At 38.1% G+C, this 16,787-nt stretch overlaps 1 protein-coding gene across 3 annotated transcripts in view; it reads left to right on the top strand.

The window, feature by feature from the left end:
• Positions 1 to 16,787, top strand: part of BRD10 (bromodomain containing 10) — a 55,643-nt gene that overhangs the window by 10,239 nt on the left and 28,617 nt on the right. For all 3 annotated transcript variants that reach the window (XM_074855857.1, XM_074855858.1, XM_074855859.1), the window contains 2 exons: positions 299 to 1,725; positions 15,822 to 15,898. In XM_074855857.1, coding sequence (XP_074711958.1) covers positions 299 to 1,725; positions 15,822 to 15,898 — 1,504 coding nt within the window. The remainder of the gene's footprint in view (positions 1 to 298; positions 1,726 to 15,821; positions 15,899 to 16,787) is intronic.

Here is a 16,787-nt window from a genome sequence, read left to right as displayed (position 1 = left end):
AGGGAATACATTTTTTTTAAAAAATCTAAACCACACAAAGTATTGATATCTGCCAGGATTTTTCTTACCTTTTCCCCTTTTTTAAACCAGTGCTGATAGAGATAAAAGACTATAGTTTCCCATTTTGGTGCAGTGATGCGTTGTGTAATCCAAAGTAAGACAAACTGAATTAAAACTTTATGTACTGTGTTCTTTATTACTTCAAGATAAGTATGTTTGTCATGCTGTAGTTCTGATTTCTCCCTGGTTTCTTTTTGTTCCCCTGATACCTGAATTTTCATGAACTTTCTTTTAATAGGCTGAGAGAGCAAGAAAGAAAAGAAGCAGAAGAAGCTAGTCAGAAAGAAATAGAAGAATGGGAAAAGTCACTTTTAGCTCAAGCAGCACCTACAAGGATGGAGACAATGTGGGAGATTCCAGCTATTGGTCATTTTCTTTGTTTAGCACAACAGATTTTAAATTTACCTGAAATAGTATTCTATGAATTGGAACGTTGTCTTCTGATGCCTCAGTGTAATGCTTTTTTATCAAAAATAATGACTTCTTTGTTAAGTCCTCCTCATCGCAGATCTACATTACATCGCAGGCCTACCCTTTCTTACAGGACTTGGGAAGCCGCACTCAGACAGAAAGTACAACACTGGTATACTGTTGTAGGGCAGACTGACAATCCTAACAGCTCTGCAGAAAAACTTGGATTGTGTCCCCAGTTTTTCAAAGTCCTCGGAGAAGTTAATCCCTTGGAGGAAAAACCATTTCATGAGCTACCATTCTACCAAAAAGTGTGGCTGCTAAAAGGTCTCTGTGATTTCGTGTATGAAACACAAAAGGATGTTCAGGATGCAGTGCTAGGTCAGCCTATCCATGAATGCAGAGAAGTAATTCTTGGTTACGACTACTTGGAAAATGCGTATGTTCATTTTCCACAGTTCTGTGGTGCGGATGTTCGGATTTACAAACAAAAACCTTTTCAGGCTCCTGAATTCCCATCTCCTCCCATCAAAGTTAAAAAAGTGTCACGTATCAAATTGGAGAAAGTAAAACATGGATATGTAAGCAAAAGCAATGGAGAGGTCAGTTCTGATGGTAGAGAAGAGCTGCTACATCATTCCGAGACAGAAGTGGAGAAAAGTGCGGACTCCACTGTTACCTGTTCAGAGAAAAACACACATTTAGGTAGCTTTAGAGTCACTACAGAGGAGATTAACTGTGAAATCAAGACCTCAAGAGTCTGTGACATTAAAAAAACTGGTTGTTATAAAGAGAACTTGAGGAATTTGATTAGTTCAGGAGAGATTGTTAGTATGGGTGGTCACCCCAGTTCAGGAGAAATAAGGGCTGTGGAGAATGGACAAGGTTGTGCTGAAATGGCCAGAGTAAAAGCTGAGATCAGTCCATTCAAAGAGAACACGCTGAAAGCTTGCCAAATGCATGTCAATGGCACTCATGACAGCCAAGACATAAATTACCACGAATCTGCTAAAGAAACAATGCTAGAGAACTCGCTACCAAATGTTAAGAAACTAAATAAGTTGCGGGCAAAAAAGAAGAAAAAGAAAAAAAAGAAGTTGAAGGATATTCTAAATGAAAATCTACAGAGAAAACTTGATGACTTGCAAAGAAAGCGTGAGATTCATCTTCATCCATTCAAATCTTACAAATCTGAGATCCAGAGCAAGTTGTTTATAATTAAAAAGAAAGCAAAACACAAGAAGCACAAATCTGGTAAGTTGACATTTTTATCTGTAGTAAAACTTAGAAGGATACAGATTTTTTTTTGTTTTAATTTTTTTCTTACCTGATTAATCTACATTTTATTTTGTGAAACAGGACGGCCTTACTGCATTAGACTTTTATGATATTAATTTTAGTGTGAAAGTTTCCCCTTCAATAACACAAGCATATAAGACAGGCTCATCAGCTGTTTAAACTATGATTAATTTGCAGAATGTATCTTTAGAGAGCATTATTCATTGGAAGAGTTTGTTACAAAAAATAGGAGAATGAGTCTGACTAGTTAGCATCAGAGAGTGTAGCTTGAAGTTGTTTTATGCTGTCTTAGGTCATAGCAATTGCAGAAATATTTCTCCCTTTTCTGATAATATTACCTTATCCAAATTACAAAGAAACACAAAGTAATTACATGAGATCATGAGTCTAAAATCATTCCTACTGGAAGTGGCAGTTTTAGGTCACCAAACAGTACCGCTTTGACTGTGGGCCTGGTCACATTTCTGCTTAGTCCGACAATTGAGATGCAGAATTTAAGCAGATGACATTTTTATTACAGATGTGGGCAGCCATCTAAGTAAGAGTTTCAGGTAGGTGATAGATGATCCAGATTTCAGTTAACTCACTTAAAAATTTTAAAACAATTTTAAAACAGTTAAGTTACAAAGTCCTTAGGTCAGTTCAAATTATCAGGTAGTTGTAGTATTTTTGGTGTCATATGAGGCATCATATAAAGCTTGATCTGCTATCCTGTTGAGTCACGGGCTAAGCTGTATGTACTAGATTTTAGCAGACTGCTTCAAACATTACATTTTTTGAAGTGATGGGCTTATTTTCAGAACAGTGTAGATTGACAGTTAAATACTGGATTTCAGCTGAAAAGCAGAAAGCCAAACCCAAAAAATCTGTGTAATAAAACATCTTCTAAAGGGTAAGAGAATTCAGAGATCTGACACCAATGCATTTTAGCTAGAAGTTGAGTGGAAATTTAAAGCTAAGAAAACAAGTAGTGTTTAGATTCCAAATATTTGTGCAGAATACCCAAAGAACTGTCTTAACATGTAAATCACAAACTTCTCCCTCCAAAATATTTCAATGCCCATATCTAAACATAAATGTTAAGAGTTACAGTTGAAGTTCATACATGTAATATTCAGCAGAAGTACTGTATTTTACATCCACTTTTGTGACTGTTAGCTCTCCAAATTTATCAGTGTTTTCATTCTTATTAAAACCAAACATCATCAAAATGAATAATAACCCAAATTGCAAATATGGGCTCTTTAATTTAGAGAACTATTGGATAAAAGATTGGGGACCGAGTGTCCTTTATTTTTCAGTGAAAGTATTTAAAGTAGGTCGCCATCTTCATTGTAACCCTCATTTTACAACAGATGCTTAAAAAATCTACTTTCTGTGAATTAAGCAATGCTCATAGAACAGCATGTGTCATTTTTTAATAGATCATTGTTTTGAAAGACAACTACTGTTAGCAAAACAGACTGGCAATATTTGAAAGTAGCTTTGAAGTTAATTGATAGAGTTTATTGTAATAACTGCTTTTCTTATATGTGTCATAAAATTACAAAAATTTTAAAAAGCTGCCCAATTGCCTTCATCTTGATACTTGATAAAGTTCTGCTAACATGCTATTAAGTATTTTTTAGTTACAAGTTATGTTTTGTTTTTAAAGATGAAAAGAGACAAATTTTGAAGTGCTGTTAGAAGAACTGTAAATACTGGCATGTGAGTTTAAACTTTTTTTTAAAGAAATGCATCATGAACAGCTATCACAGAATGAATGTATTTATGGTAAAAATATATTCTATAATGTAATCTCGGTGAAAATTCTTACATTTTTAATTTCTAATTTTGGTCTTGAGTAGGTCCCAGACTAAATCCTCCACTGTCAGTGGAAACTGTAGTGCTTACTGTAATATGCTTAATCCAAATACCTAAATGCAGGCAGTTCTTTTGATTCAAAATACCTTTTAATTGACACAGTGGAAATAAAGCTTATTAATAAATCTGGAATCAGGAGAGAGCTTCCCTTCAGTTTCCCTTTTGTATCTTGCATATGGTGCACAGATGCTAAAGTGAAAACAGAAATCCCTGGCTTTTCATTATCCCAGTTACCTTACATATATTGACCTGTATAGCTATTATGTGACCTCTGTTCCTTGCAATAAGTTTGTTTTGTTTTCCGAAGTGCTAAAAAAAGTTTGGGTTTTGGAATATCTTAATATCAAGGCTTATCTAATGCTGATCTGATGTGGGATTATAATGGAGATTATTTATCAAGTTATCATCCTTTGTGTTTTATGATGAGCTTTGTTAGAATGTATTTTGGGACTCAAATATGTTTCAGAAACTTATTGTAAAACAAACTAGGGTTCCATACCACTAAAAACCTGAGAGTTAAACCAGTTGTTCTTTCAGTTTTAATTTGTGGTTTTAAATGACTGAATAGTAAATTCAGTGGTAGAATGCCATTTACCTCATTTTTTTCCAGTTCCATATTGTGTCATAAGGAGCTTAACATTGCCAGAGGCAATTTAATATAGAAAATAATTAGTATATAGTTTTGTAAGGATTTGTATCTGTAACTGTAGATGATTACCAGATGCCATTAACCATATGAATTTACATTTTAATTATACATATTTTCATCATTAGAGAACACTGCAGGTGTAGTATTACTCCCTTTCACTGTCTGTTTCAGACAGGAAGGAGATCTGTTAGTGCAGGTGGAAATCCAGAAAAGAGTAACAGTGTTCTGTTGTGAATTCAGTTGGTGTTTGCACAGTTTTGTAACTGTGACTGCACATGGTGATGTCATGTGTGTCTGTTCAATGAGAAGTGATGGAAATTACTCTTCTCCATTTATTTTTCCCATGTATCTAACTACTTGATCTGCTGGATCTGATAGTTTAAGTCACACTTCGATGACATGTTTGTCTCCCTTCAGATAGAGGGCATAAAACATTCTTTTTCATCTGCAGGTGACAGACGTTGATTGTCCTGGGCAATTGATTGACCTGGGAGGGTCCTATTTCTTCTGGTAGTCTCTTGTTCTTTATCTCTTAATACACTGAGGCATTGCCCTTCTTATTCTGACTACTACTTCACTGAAAATTTTGATCTTGCTGGAGAAGGTTTTCCTAAAAGGTTACAGTATTACGAGAAAGAGCTTTTCTTCCTATACTTGTTAAGCGTCCATTAGTCCTGTAGCTGTTAGGCTGGAATGAGTAGGATTGGATTGAATTGAATCACAGAATCACAGAATGATCAAGGTTGGAAAAGACCTTGAAGATCATCTAGTCCAACCACTAACCTAACACTGACAGTTCTCAACTACACCAGATCCCTCAGCACTATGTCAACCCGACTCCTAAACACCTCCAGGGATGGGGACTCCACCACTGCCCTGGGCAGCCCATTCCAACCCCTAACAACCCCTTCTGGAAAGAAATGCTTCCTAATATCCAGTCTACACCTTCCCTGGCGCAACTTGAGGCCATTCCCTCTTGTCCTATCGCTTGTTACTGGGTTAAAGAGACTCATGCCCACCCCTCTGCAACCTCTTTTCAGGTAGTTGTAGAGGGCGATGAGGTCTCCCCTCAGCCTCCTCTTCTCCAGACTAAACAACCTCAGTCCCCTCAGCCGCTCCTCCTACGACATGTGCTCCAGACCCTGCACCAGCTTTGTTGCCCTTCTCTGGACACGCTCGAGTAATTCAATGTCCTTTTTGTAGTGAGGGGCCAAAACTGAACACAGGAATTGAGGTGTGGCCTCACCAGTGGTGAGTACAGGGGTGAGATCCCTTCACTGTTCCTGCTGGCCACGCTATTGCTGATACAAGCCAGGATGCCATTCATGCTAATGCCTTATTGTTTTGTAATGTTTCATAATGTTTAAGGCTAAGTAGTATTTCTCAAAGCTCTTCTGAAATTTTATTTTCTCTTCAAAGATACCCTTACAACATAGAAAAGTGAGATTTAGTAAAACTTTCTGAATTCACAAAACCACTTACTTTAAAACTGATCATAGCCATAATCACTCTTTACAATGTTTAAAAGTACAGGAGGTAGAAAAGAGCATCAGGAAAGTAAAAGTTAGTACCCTTCCTTATTTTTTAACAGGGTGTTGGTTTTTTTTTTCCTGCTCTTGGTTCTCTGAGGCAGCTAAATGTAACTGAGTTACAGTTTATGTTTATATTGAGATGATTTGTACATTCCTGGCTTGCTGTAGCAGTGGTACCCAAAGGATACTGTTCGTGAGTATAGACTAGTTGTGCAGTTTTTTTAGCTGAAAACTTCCCATAGCTATTGTGAGCAGAACTTGTTGAAGAACATAGCCATGTCATGAGCATTGCCATAGTTATGAGGTTTTCTTACAAGTATGTACAAGATGTAACCATCTTATTGAATCTGTGTCTTTGAAACAAGGTGATGGTTATTAGTTATTATTGTGGCAGTGTTCTGTGTCAGTATTATTGACAGAGTGGTACTGAATATGGTGGAAAGACAGAATCGGAGATTGTAAACACCTTGCATGCTACACTTTGATTTTAAATGTTGTTACTCCAGTTAAATAAATTAGGCTATAAACCCTTGAATTAGACTGCAACAATGGTGGTAGGCTTGTTGGATCTGGACTAAACTATGCTGAAGTAGATACCAACAAAGGTTGCAGTACAAGGCACAGTACAAAAGCATGAGAATTCTGTGATTGTGTGCTTGAAACAGGGATTGGATGAAATTCAGAACATCCACAGGGTTGAGAAAATAGAAGGGACCAGAGGCTTCTTTAAATAACTATTGTGAGCCTGAAGCAGAGGTTGAAATAAGTGTAAGTTAAATCTCTTTTATTCCAAGTACCAATATAGGATACACCTTTAGAAGAACCTTGATGTAAATTTCTATGCCCTATACATATATATAAAAAACTATATATATGTATATAAGCAGTCCACCGTCTTCAAGTCTGTTTCACAGTATATTTTATTTCTTTAGAGTACCATTACATTTTCTGTATAAAATCAACCATTGCTGGAATGTGAAGAAATTAATTTAGTAGTCTGGCAGCAGTTTTGTAATGTCTGGTGTACTGTCCCTGGCAGTTTAAACTTCACTTTTGTCTTCAGAGTTGTAAAAACTTCTCTGTAATGTTGTCTAGCCTCTAGATGTGGAACAGCCTGTTAACCATGTTGAAAACATTAAATGAGGTGTTCTACCAAGTTGTAACAATGTACTCAATGTGTTCAGCTGCAGTGTCATATCTTCAGAAATATATACCACTGAGGTTTTATTGGGTTTATTTCTATTGTTCTGTAAATCAACATTATTTATGCACTTGTTCAGACCTGCTTTGCTGTTTTGACTATATAAAAGCATACACTGTGTCAGTGTGGAAACTTCAAAAGTCTGTGGTAATGCTTCATCTTCCAGGTTATTGGACTTTATATTTTCTAAAAGAGGAGCTGCTGGGAGCAAGGTAGATAGGAGAATAAAGAATAAACAGAGCATTCTCAGTAGTTGCCAACTCTTTGAAAGACATGAAATGTTACTTGCAAATTTGTGAACAGGAAAATAATAGGGCCGTTTTTTTCAACGTGAGAACAGTGGCGATACTAATAGAACGTAATGAGAAAACAGGAATTCTTGCAGTTGGGAGGGGGCTAACTTATTTTACCATGGCAAGTACTACTGACAGTGTTTGATGTCAAAAACATCTGTTTCCCCATCTGGGGGAATGAGGCTCTGCTGCATATGAGGTAAAAATTGCGTTTTTATTAAAAATTATTATTAATATACATTTTTATTTAAAATTGCTCTATGTTGTCACTTTATAATTGGAAGCACAGATTGACATTACTTTTGTTCTTCTAGGAGAAACCACAAGGACTCATACCATAGTTCATACAAAAAGTTTTACTAGACATACAAAAATGTTCCTGTTTTCAAGTCAAAATTATTTGTTATGATAACTTAAAAATGGGCTGTACTGTCCTTGCTGCGGTAATTTACAAATGTCAAGAGCATTTCTGTGGCTTAGTGTTGTATTTGTCTACATTTCTATGCCTCTAAAACAAAACAGGACTAGAAGAGATCTGAAATATCATTTATTTATTTTCCCCCTCTTCACCCTTAAATGGCAAGACCAACTTGAGATGGCTTCTCTTTTAGTTGAATCTAATCTCCCTAGTGGGTTTTTTGGATGCTCGTAACTAGGGTCCAGGCCCTAGTTTTTATGTTACTTTGTTAATTGCCTGCACGCCTGTGATAACATGTGCGGAATTTGTTTTGGCTTGAAAGGAAAACCTGTGGGCAGCCAGACACCTGGACCTATTGAACTTAAATAACATCTAAGAATTTTCTCAGAGCTGGCTAAGGGTCTCTTGGCTAGTGAAATGTTGATTTCCAGTGAATCTTAGGACAGAAGTGTTCCAACAGTCGTGTTGTTTAAAAGGAATAAATGTGAAAGATCTGTAGATCTGGATTTGTTTTTTACTTTCAGCAGTGAGTTTGTTTAACAAATTACTTGATGGCAATTACAAATACATAGAAGGAACATGGATAAAAAACAGCTCTTAACTATCAGTTGAAAGTATAAAATAATCGAATTTCTTGGAATTGAGAACAGATGATAACTTAGAACAGCATTAATTTGGCTCCACCTATTGTGATCGACATTAATTTAGCATTAAAAATTTAAAAGCAGTAATGTAAAAATTTTTCACCTTTGAATTTTATTTATTTTGGGTTAGGTTTGGTTTGTTACATATACTGTCTTTACTCTGAGACTGAGTCATACATGAAACCTGAAATACACTATTTCAAGCAGTACAGATATTTCAGTAGTTTCCAATATGATGTTCACTTACTTTGAAATCAGCTTTTCTCAGAACAGCATTGTTTCACATTCACTTTAGTGCTTTCACTAACCTCAGTTATTGGCTTATACTAATACTCACTATACAGGTTTCCGTCCTCATCTTTCTTCAAGCACCGAACACTGTCTGGGTGGACAGGGCAGTATCCAAGTTAATGTTACTTGTGTCTGCTAATAGTTTTCAGCTTTTTTGGCAGATGAGTAAGGGCTTGCTCAATTAAGATTACTGTAGAGAACCTGTATTTTACTGCGTTCCTGCTGCAAGATGGAGTTTGTTTTGATTCAGAAAAAACAATGGTGTGAGAGCTAAAATGTTACAAACTGCACTGTCCTTTACTGCAGGTTGCATGCATTTTGACAGTGTTCTTGTTTCAGTTTAATATCCAAGTGGTTTGTTTTGGCAGGTAAAGTCAGGAAATGTGCAGATTGAGCTTTTGGGTTCTGATGCTACCAGCTCTAGGTGTAGGTTGGTAGCATGTTACTGGAGAGAAATATTACCTCAAATCAAGAAAGAGGTTTGTTTTATATCCCCAGATAACTGAATTATAGTTTAATTTAGGATAAGATTTGTTGCAGTTTGCTTGAAGAATAAAGTGATTGTGTATTTTCTCTTTATTCACTGGTAGAGAATGAGAAGGACTCTTACTTGTCTCACATCCGGACTTGTCTACTGAGTATGGAAGGGCTCTTGCCTTAGGTGTCTGTAGTTGTCCCCTCTGTAATCTCAGTAACGGCGTAGTTCTCTGTCAATGTTGGAGGTGATATAAAAAGAGCTGATCCTATCCTGCAGCATGAGAGGGGCAAAAGGGATGATAGTTTGTTCTGGTTTGAGTGAGTGGCGGGGGTTTTTTGGTAGCAGGGGAGGGGGCTACAGTGGTGGCCTGCTGTGAGAAGCTTCTTGAAACTCCCCCAGCTCCAAGTTGAACCCACCTTTGCACCAAGGCCAGGCCAATTAGCTGCGCTGCTGCAATAAGGTATTTAAGAAGGGCAGCCTGGAAGGAGTTAGGGGAGTTGTGAGGAGAAGTTATGAGGAGAACATCTGTGTGAACACTGAGGTCAGTGTAAGGAAGGAGGAGGAAGTGGGGGAGGTACACCGAAGCAGAGACTCCCCTGTATCCCTGGTGAGATGGCACGGCTGCCCCTGCTGCCACCCATGGGTGGAGCAGATGCCGATTTGCATCCTGTGGTGGGCCCCACACCGGGACAGGTGACTGTGCCCGAAGGAGGCCGGGACTCCATGGGAAGAAGCCCCCACTGTTGTAGTTCAGCACAGGGAGAACTGCAACATGCGGGGGTGACCCACACGCCCATGGGAGTGACGCATGTTGGAGAGAGCTTGTGGAGGACTGACTCCTGTGAGAGGGGGACTGTGCTGGAACAGGGGAGGAATGACAGAAGTTTCCCTCCCCGGAGGTGGAAGAAGCGGCAGGACTGACTGCACCCCCCATTCCCTGCCCCCTGCACTGCTGTGGAGAAGGAGGTAGAGATACAGGGAGCAAAGCTGAGCCGGGGAAGAAGGCAGGGGTGGGGGAAGGTGTTTTCAAGGTGTGGTAATGCTTCTCACAGCCCTACTCTGTCTGTTACATGTTGTTATTGTTGTCAGTGTCTGTATTAAATTTTATGTTCTTTTTTTCTTCCTCTAATGAGTCTGTCTTTTGCCTGCACCTTAAAGGATGAGATCATCCCTCCTTGTCCTTATCTCATGTTCCTGGATCTCCTGCTTCCCTCATTCTCAGCGCTGGGGAGAAAAGGGGGAAGTGAGCAGCATCTTTGCTTATTTTCCCCTTCTCAGTGCTCTGGGGGAAGCGGGGAGTGAGTTTCTGCGTGGTACTCCATTGCCCTCTGAGCTCAAACCATGGCATAGTTACAACTTCTGTCCAAGGTACGATGTTTTGTAGTCTCTTACCCTCTGAACTGAAACCCAACTGAGATATGGAACCTGTTGGAAAAGTCAGTGTGGAGACAAAATTAGTAATTGTGGCACAGTAAAGTCATGTTAGTGGGTGAATGTAACATTGCACAGGAATAATATAGGCTGATATTTCCTAGCTTTAGAACAGTTCCATTTGCAGCAAAGTAGAGTTTTTTTAATATAGTTTTGATGTGTATATATTCGAATACAAACCATTTTTTTAATGCAATAATGTTATTTTATAATTCTGTCAAGGGGGAATAAAACTTGCTCTTTTTCCAAAGAAGTGGTGACTATATTTGAAATAAAACTTTATATCAAAACAAGGTTAAACCTTAATCTTTATTACAACTATTGTCCTATAGTGGGAACAGGAATGAGAATAAATCAATATTTATAAAACATTTATCAAGTACTTGTCCAAGTAAGTATTTCTCTCAGCAAAAAATAATGTAGTGATGCTGGATAGGGAGGCCACTGTTAGTGCCTCAAGATGAGAGGCCTAGCAGTAGCTTTTATGTCATTGCAGCTGTTGAAGGAGAAGGCCTCTTCAGCTATTTCAAGATCGTTATTTTCTTTGAACTTCTTGTTTCAGTTTGAGAAACTTAAATTTGTTTTGATGAAGCATGTTTTTCTCATTTCATTCTTATTTGATTAGGGAGAGTTGTAAAGAAATTGTTCGGACAAAAGCATTATCTTCCTTTTGTGCAGTGCAGTCCTGCATTATTGATTCCTGTGTATTTGTTACTAATATATCTATACTGTGCAAGGCAGTCTTAGAGTCACAGAGCCATAGAAAAGCTGGTTGGAAGGAACATCTGGAGGTCACCTAGTCTCATTCCTTGTTTGAAGCAGGACTGTCACAGGTACCAGATCAGATCAGCTGTGACTTGAAGACCTCTAAAGATGGACTTCTGTTTATTGAGCCACTGTTCCTCCTTTCCCCTCTGAGAATTTTTGCACTGAAATTACTTTATTGTGTATGTGTAGAACTCTTGTGTTGTGGTTTGAACCCAGAGGGCAACTGAGCACCACACAGCCATTTGCTCACCCCTTTCCCCTCAGGAATGGGAAGGAGAAAAATGAATCAAAAGGCTCAGGAAGGGAGATAAGGACAGAGAGGGGTCACTCCCCCATTACAGTTATGGGCAAAAGACTTGTTAGGGGAAGAAAAAGAACACCACTTCAATTCTAACACTAACAGCAACAATACTTAACAGAGTGGGCCAGTGAGAAGCCTTACCACATCTTAAAAACACCTCCCCCCACCCCTCCCTTCTTCACAGGCTCAGTTTTTGTTCCTGATATCTCTACTTCCTCCTCCCCAGCTGCGCAGGGGACAGGGAATGGGGGTTATGGTCAGTCCCTTTCTCCCTCCTTTGGGGGGAGGGGGAACACTCCTTGCATTCTTCACCAGCTCCATGTGGTTCCCTGTCACAGGAGACAGTCCTCCACGAATTTTCTCTGGTGTGAGTTCTTCCCACAGGCTGCAGCTGCTCCCATGCTGCTCCATCGTGGGTCACCCCCACATGTTGCAGTCTTCCCAGCACTGAACTACAACAGTGGGGGCTGCTTCTCCCTTCAGACTCCCATCCTCCTTTAAGTGCAGCCACTTGCTCCGGTGTGGGGTCCACAGGCACCAGGTTGGAATCTGCTCTACTGTGGACCCCTATGGGTGGCAGGGCGGGCGGCCCTGCCATCTCACCAGGGCTGCAGGGTGGTCTCTGCTCTGGCGCACATCCCCCCTTCTTCCTTGTTCCTTCCACTGACCTCAGCGTTCACAGAGGTGTCTTTCTTGTAACTCCTGATCACGACTCCAACTCCTCCTCCCAGGTTCCCCTTCTTAAATATGTTATTACAGAGGTGTGACCACCATCACTACTTGGCTCAGCCTTGGCCAGAGGTGGGTCCAACTTGGAGCTGGGGGAGCTTCAAGGAGCTTTTCATAGGGGCCACCGCTGTAGCCCCCTCCCCTGCTACCAAAAATCCTGCCGGATAAACCTAGCACATCTTCTTAAGTGATTGATAAATTATGACTAGTAAAAGCTGGGGACTGAGAGGTGGGAAGCAAGCAGAGTGTGTTGAATTGGAATAGGTGACCTGAAGAGATAATGCATATGAGCCTCCTTATTAGAAAGATTTATTTTTTCCTTCATTATTTCTTAGATGCATTTTTCTAACTGTGATTCCTTTCAGTTAGCAATTAAATGTACTGGTACGTTGAGTATGCTCTGAAAGGTATAGTGTGCTGATTGAAAAATGCGTCTAGCTGCTGTCAGAAACATTACTTCATCAGCTGAAATAATTTAAGCTATTTTAAATAGGCTCTTTACCTAGAATTATGGGAAAGGAGCTCCAGCAGACCTCAGTGGAGTGGTTTGAGAAGTTGGAACTCACAGTTGATGCCTGTTCAACCCCTTAGTGATTTTACTCTCCATACAGAATCTATGCCCACTTCAGCCTGGCAGTTGAAGCTAAGTGACTGCTCTGTGGTGGCATGGCTGAAGTGTTCACATGGTTATGCTACGTGAGACAGCGCCAGTAGCAGGCTACCTGGTAGAGGCTGACATTCCTTACCATTGCTGCTGCTTTTGCTGAATGTATCAGCCTGTGGTCTGAGAATCTAAAGTAGCAGATCTTGATAGATTTTTATTGTGAAAATCTGATCCTTGGTTAATTTTATGCAAAGATTTTTCCACTTAAAGGTAAGTGAATTGGAATATTTTTAGATACTAAAGTCAGTTTGGAAACTGGACAAAGGTACAGGTAAATTGTCTCAGGAACACTAAATAGAAGTTTTCCTTTATCATCTTTGTTTTTTTTTTCCTTGAAAAACTGTTAAAGAACATTTTTCTTTTGAAACTTGACAAACAAGAAATACTACTTTTGGAAAACCAGAGATAACTTTTTAAAAGAGAGATTATCAGTACTATTGCTATAACTTCTTTTGAATTTCAATTTGGTATTTTATAAGGATGTTATTAAGACAGAAGATTAGTTTGCTGTATATATTAATTCTCTCCCATTGTGTAAGTATCTGTAGAGTTTTCTTGGGTTTTGGTATGTGGTATGTGCCTGCACCATAGAGTAGCTGGTGTGTATATTCACAAAGTGGGAAACAGACTGTGATGCTGCTTTGTACAGAAATGTTCTTAGTTCATGGCAGATGTCAGCCTGGGAACTGTGTTAAGTCTTGCTTTATGATAACCCATATGTCATACTCTATTTTCAAAGTTTTTTTTTTTCCCTGATTCAGTTTACACAGGTGAGGCTCATTTTCCTTGTGCTTCTAGTCTGTTTTTCTAATTCTTGTTTCTTGTTCTGTGTTACCCCATATCTTCCCTACTGCACGCTTTTCAGATGCTGCTGTGAAGGAAGAAATACGTACTCCCTTTTTGGGGTAATTAATTATAATTCTTCCTAACAATTTTTTCCCCCTTTTCAGAAGGAAGTAATGGGGAGAAGAGAGTGTATTTCTGTTAACTGTTATTTTTTGAAGTATGCTGCATCATGCAGCACCTGAAGCTGGAAATATTCAAGTAAATATTTGCTGAAAAGTATGCTGAAAATACTCAAAAAAATATGAAAATTTTAGTTTTACTCATATTCAAAAATTTCTTTTTGTAAAGAAGCAAGACAGTCTAGCTGCTGCATGTTTTTATCCCTTCATGTTCTTGCCAGATAGCATTATTTTACAGGGCTATAACAAGGAACCAACCTATGACGAGACTCCTTTTTGAGTCAGTTTGTCAAGAAAGCTGGTATTAGATGTCTGCTTTAGTTCATTAAATGGACGACACTGTTCTCAGCAGTAGCAATTATGTTTTAAATGCAGCTGGATTCATAAACTATATAACAAAAATGCTGATTTGTTTCCCCATTGTCAAAGTGTTTGGGTCATTGTTCTAATAAACATGCTTCTCTTTTGTCATTTGTTCTCTAATGTGAAATCTGTGAGTGTTTATTTTAGGTAGTTGAGGGCTTTTTTGTTATGGGTTCAATATGTGGAGTTTCAAATCTAAGTTGATTTATTGATTTTTATATGGTTTGATTTTATGTGGAGTTTCAAATCTTGATCCTTTGATCCCTGTGCATGGTCCCTTAAGTGTGTTTTATTTCACATTCAGGTAAGATGTTCAGGAAACTCACAGTGTAACAAACTGAAAATAAGATAGTGTAATAAACTGAAAATATAGAAGCTTAGGCATCTAAGAATAGGTGTATGTATATGTATATAGGCATTTGCACACACAAGCAAGAATCTATTAGGAAAAATACATAAATGCAATTCCTGCCAGTATTTTCATTAATATCAAATCTGCCTGTATTTGTGTTATTACTAAGTGCCTGTAATGATTCTGCTTGACAACAAATTCCACATACTTTGTATAATTTTTTAAATTAAAATTTTTTTTAAGGTTTTTAATTATGGTCTAGGACTGCTGAATGTGAGCACAGCGATAATCTTAGAGTGACGGTTTTGGTCTGAATGACCAGGTCAGAGTGAGCTTGTTTCAATTTACCATGTGAATGTAGAAATAACCATATAAGAACTCCATTATCTTGCATATTTGGCTTGGTGCCATAACTACTTGATTTGAGAAATGTATGTGATTTTTTGAACCCTGATACTGTAGGCAGTAGAGCCACTTGCCTTACTTCAAGGAGGTTTTCAGTTACATCTGTGTTCTTATATAGCACAGTTAAGTGTGAAGGGTGTTACAGGAAGGTGTTTGCTTTCTTGTAAAATGTTAGGTTTTGCCCCGGCCAGAAAAAATAAATTAGTAGTGTGATTTCATTGGTAACTTCAGCATGTTCATTTGGGGATTTCCAGATATTGCTTGTGCTTTGAGGGCCTTTTTTATATAAGATACAGATAAGGTCCCAGACCCTAATGTGTGGTTCACTTTACAGTATCAGAGAACAAGTCTTGCAGGTAAGATGCTGTATTTCTTAAGTTTGTGGTGTAAGTTCTGGATTTCACTCCTTTCAGAACAGTGGTGTGAATGTTTCTTTTATGACTTAAATTTTTGGGTGGTATATTATAGTGGGTTTTTCTTTCCCTTCTTCCTCCCCTCTGCCCACCCCCCAAGACTGCCATACACCACAGATACTTGTTTAATGTTTGCTTTTGCTGAATCTAGTTCTGATTCATCGTGTTTATGTGACTTTCTGTCAGCCATCTGTTAGTTATAGTTTAACTTTCAAGTCTGTATGTAATTTGGTTTTACTAATGAAGTACGACAAACAGCATTATGAAGCTTTTCTCTTTTAATCTTACAAGGAAAAAAATCGGTATCTAAAAAAGCAATCACAAGGAAGAGGAAAGGTGTCACAAAGTCTACCATACCAGAATTTCAGGTAAATTATTTTATTTTTTGTTTTAAGCACTTGAAATCTGAATGTTTGTAAAATAAATCCTTTAGTTTCTGATAGACCTTGGAAATCCTAATCAAAGGTGAATTTCCTTCTAGTTCAGAAGGTTTAATTTGATAGTACTTTTAACAGTGCGTTTCACCTTTTCTTGATAGAGGATGTTTTAGCGTTTTTTATTATGTGCAGCATACACAAAGTTTCACAGTACTGTTTAATATCCCAGATAAACCTATTACAGGACAAAACCTGTAAAAATGAGTTGTTGTTCATGGAATTTTAAGGTAGATATAATTGTCTGGGACAAAATTACTTGGATTTTGTATGAGGTATGACACTGTGGTCCTTGAATTGAAATGTAGCTTGGTTTACTGAAGGACTTGCAAAAAATTTGTAGGTTCCTGTGCTCATCTTATTTTTACCCCTTATCTGCACATGACCTTTAGAACAGAGAGTACTAAGAAAAGAATGCTAATTATGATAATGTGTTTTTATGGTACTGTAATAGAAGTTTTACAGTACTTCAGTTCTAAATAACAATTTATATATGCATGCTTGCTTGGATTGTTCTCCTTTGCCCATAAATTATTTTTTTTAGAAAATTATCTGTGCTATTCTGAGCAGTAGACCCACATTAAATCATGACTGCTCTCTAAAACCCTCACACTGAATCAATTTATTCCATGATGATGATGTATTTCAGGTGGAGCGAGTAGAATTTCTAGTGATAAAATGGGTTAGAAACAGTTGATATTGAGAAAAGACTGATATTTAAGTGTACACTGACTTCTGTCTATATTCTAATGGCAGTGGCTAAAATGTTTCCTAGCTGCTCCAAAAAATATGTACAGTGTCTAAAAATTTTATGTTTTCCCAG

The sequence above is a fragment of the Strix uralensis genome, chromosome Z (assembly GCF_047716275.1).
Source record: "Strix uralensis isolate ZFMK-TIS-50842 chromosome Z, bStrUra1, whole genome shotgun sequence".
Classification (NCBI taxonomy): domain Eukaryota; kingdom Metazoa; phylum Chordata; class Aves; order Strigiformes; family Strigidae; genus Strix; species Strix uralensis.
This window is presented reverse-complemented; position numbering and strand designations above follow the sequence as displayed.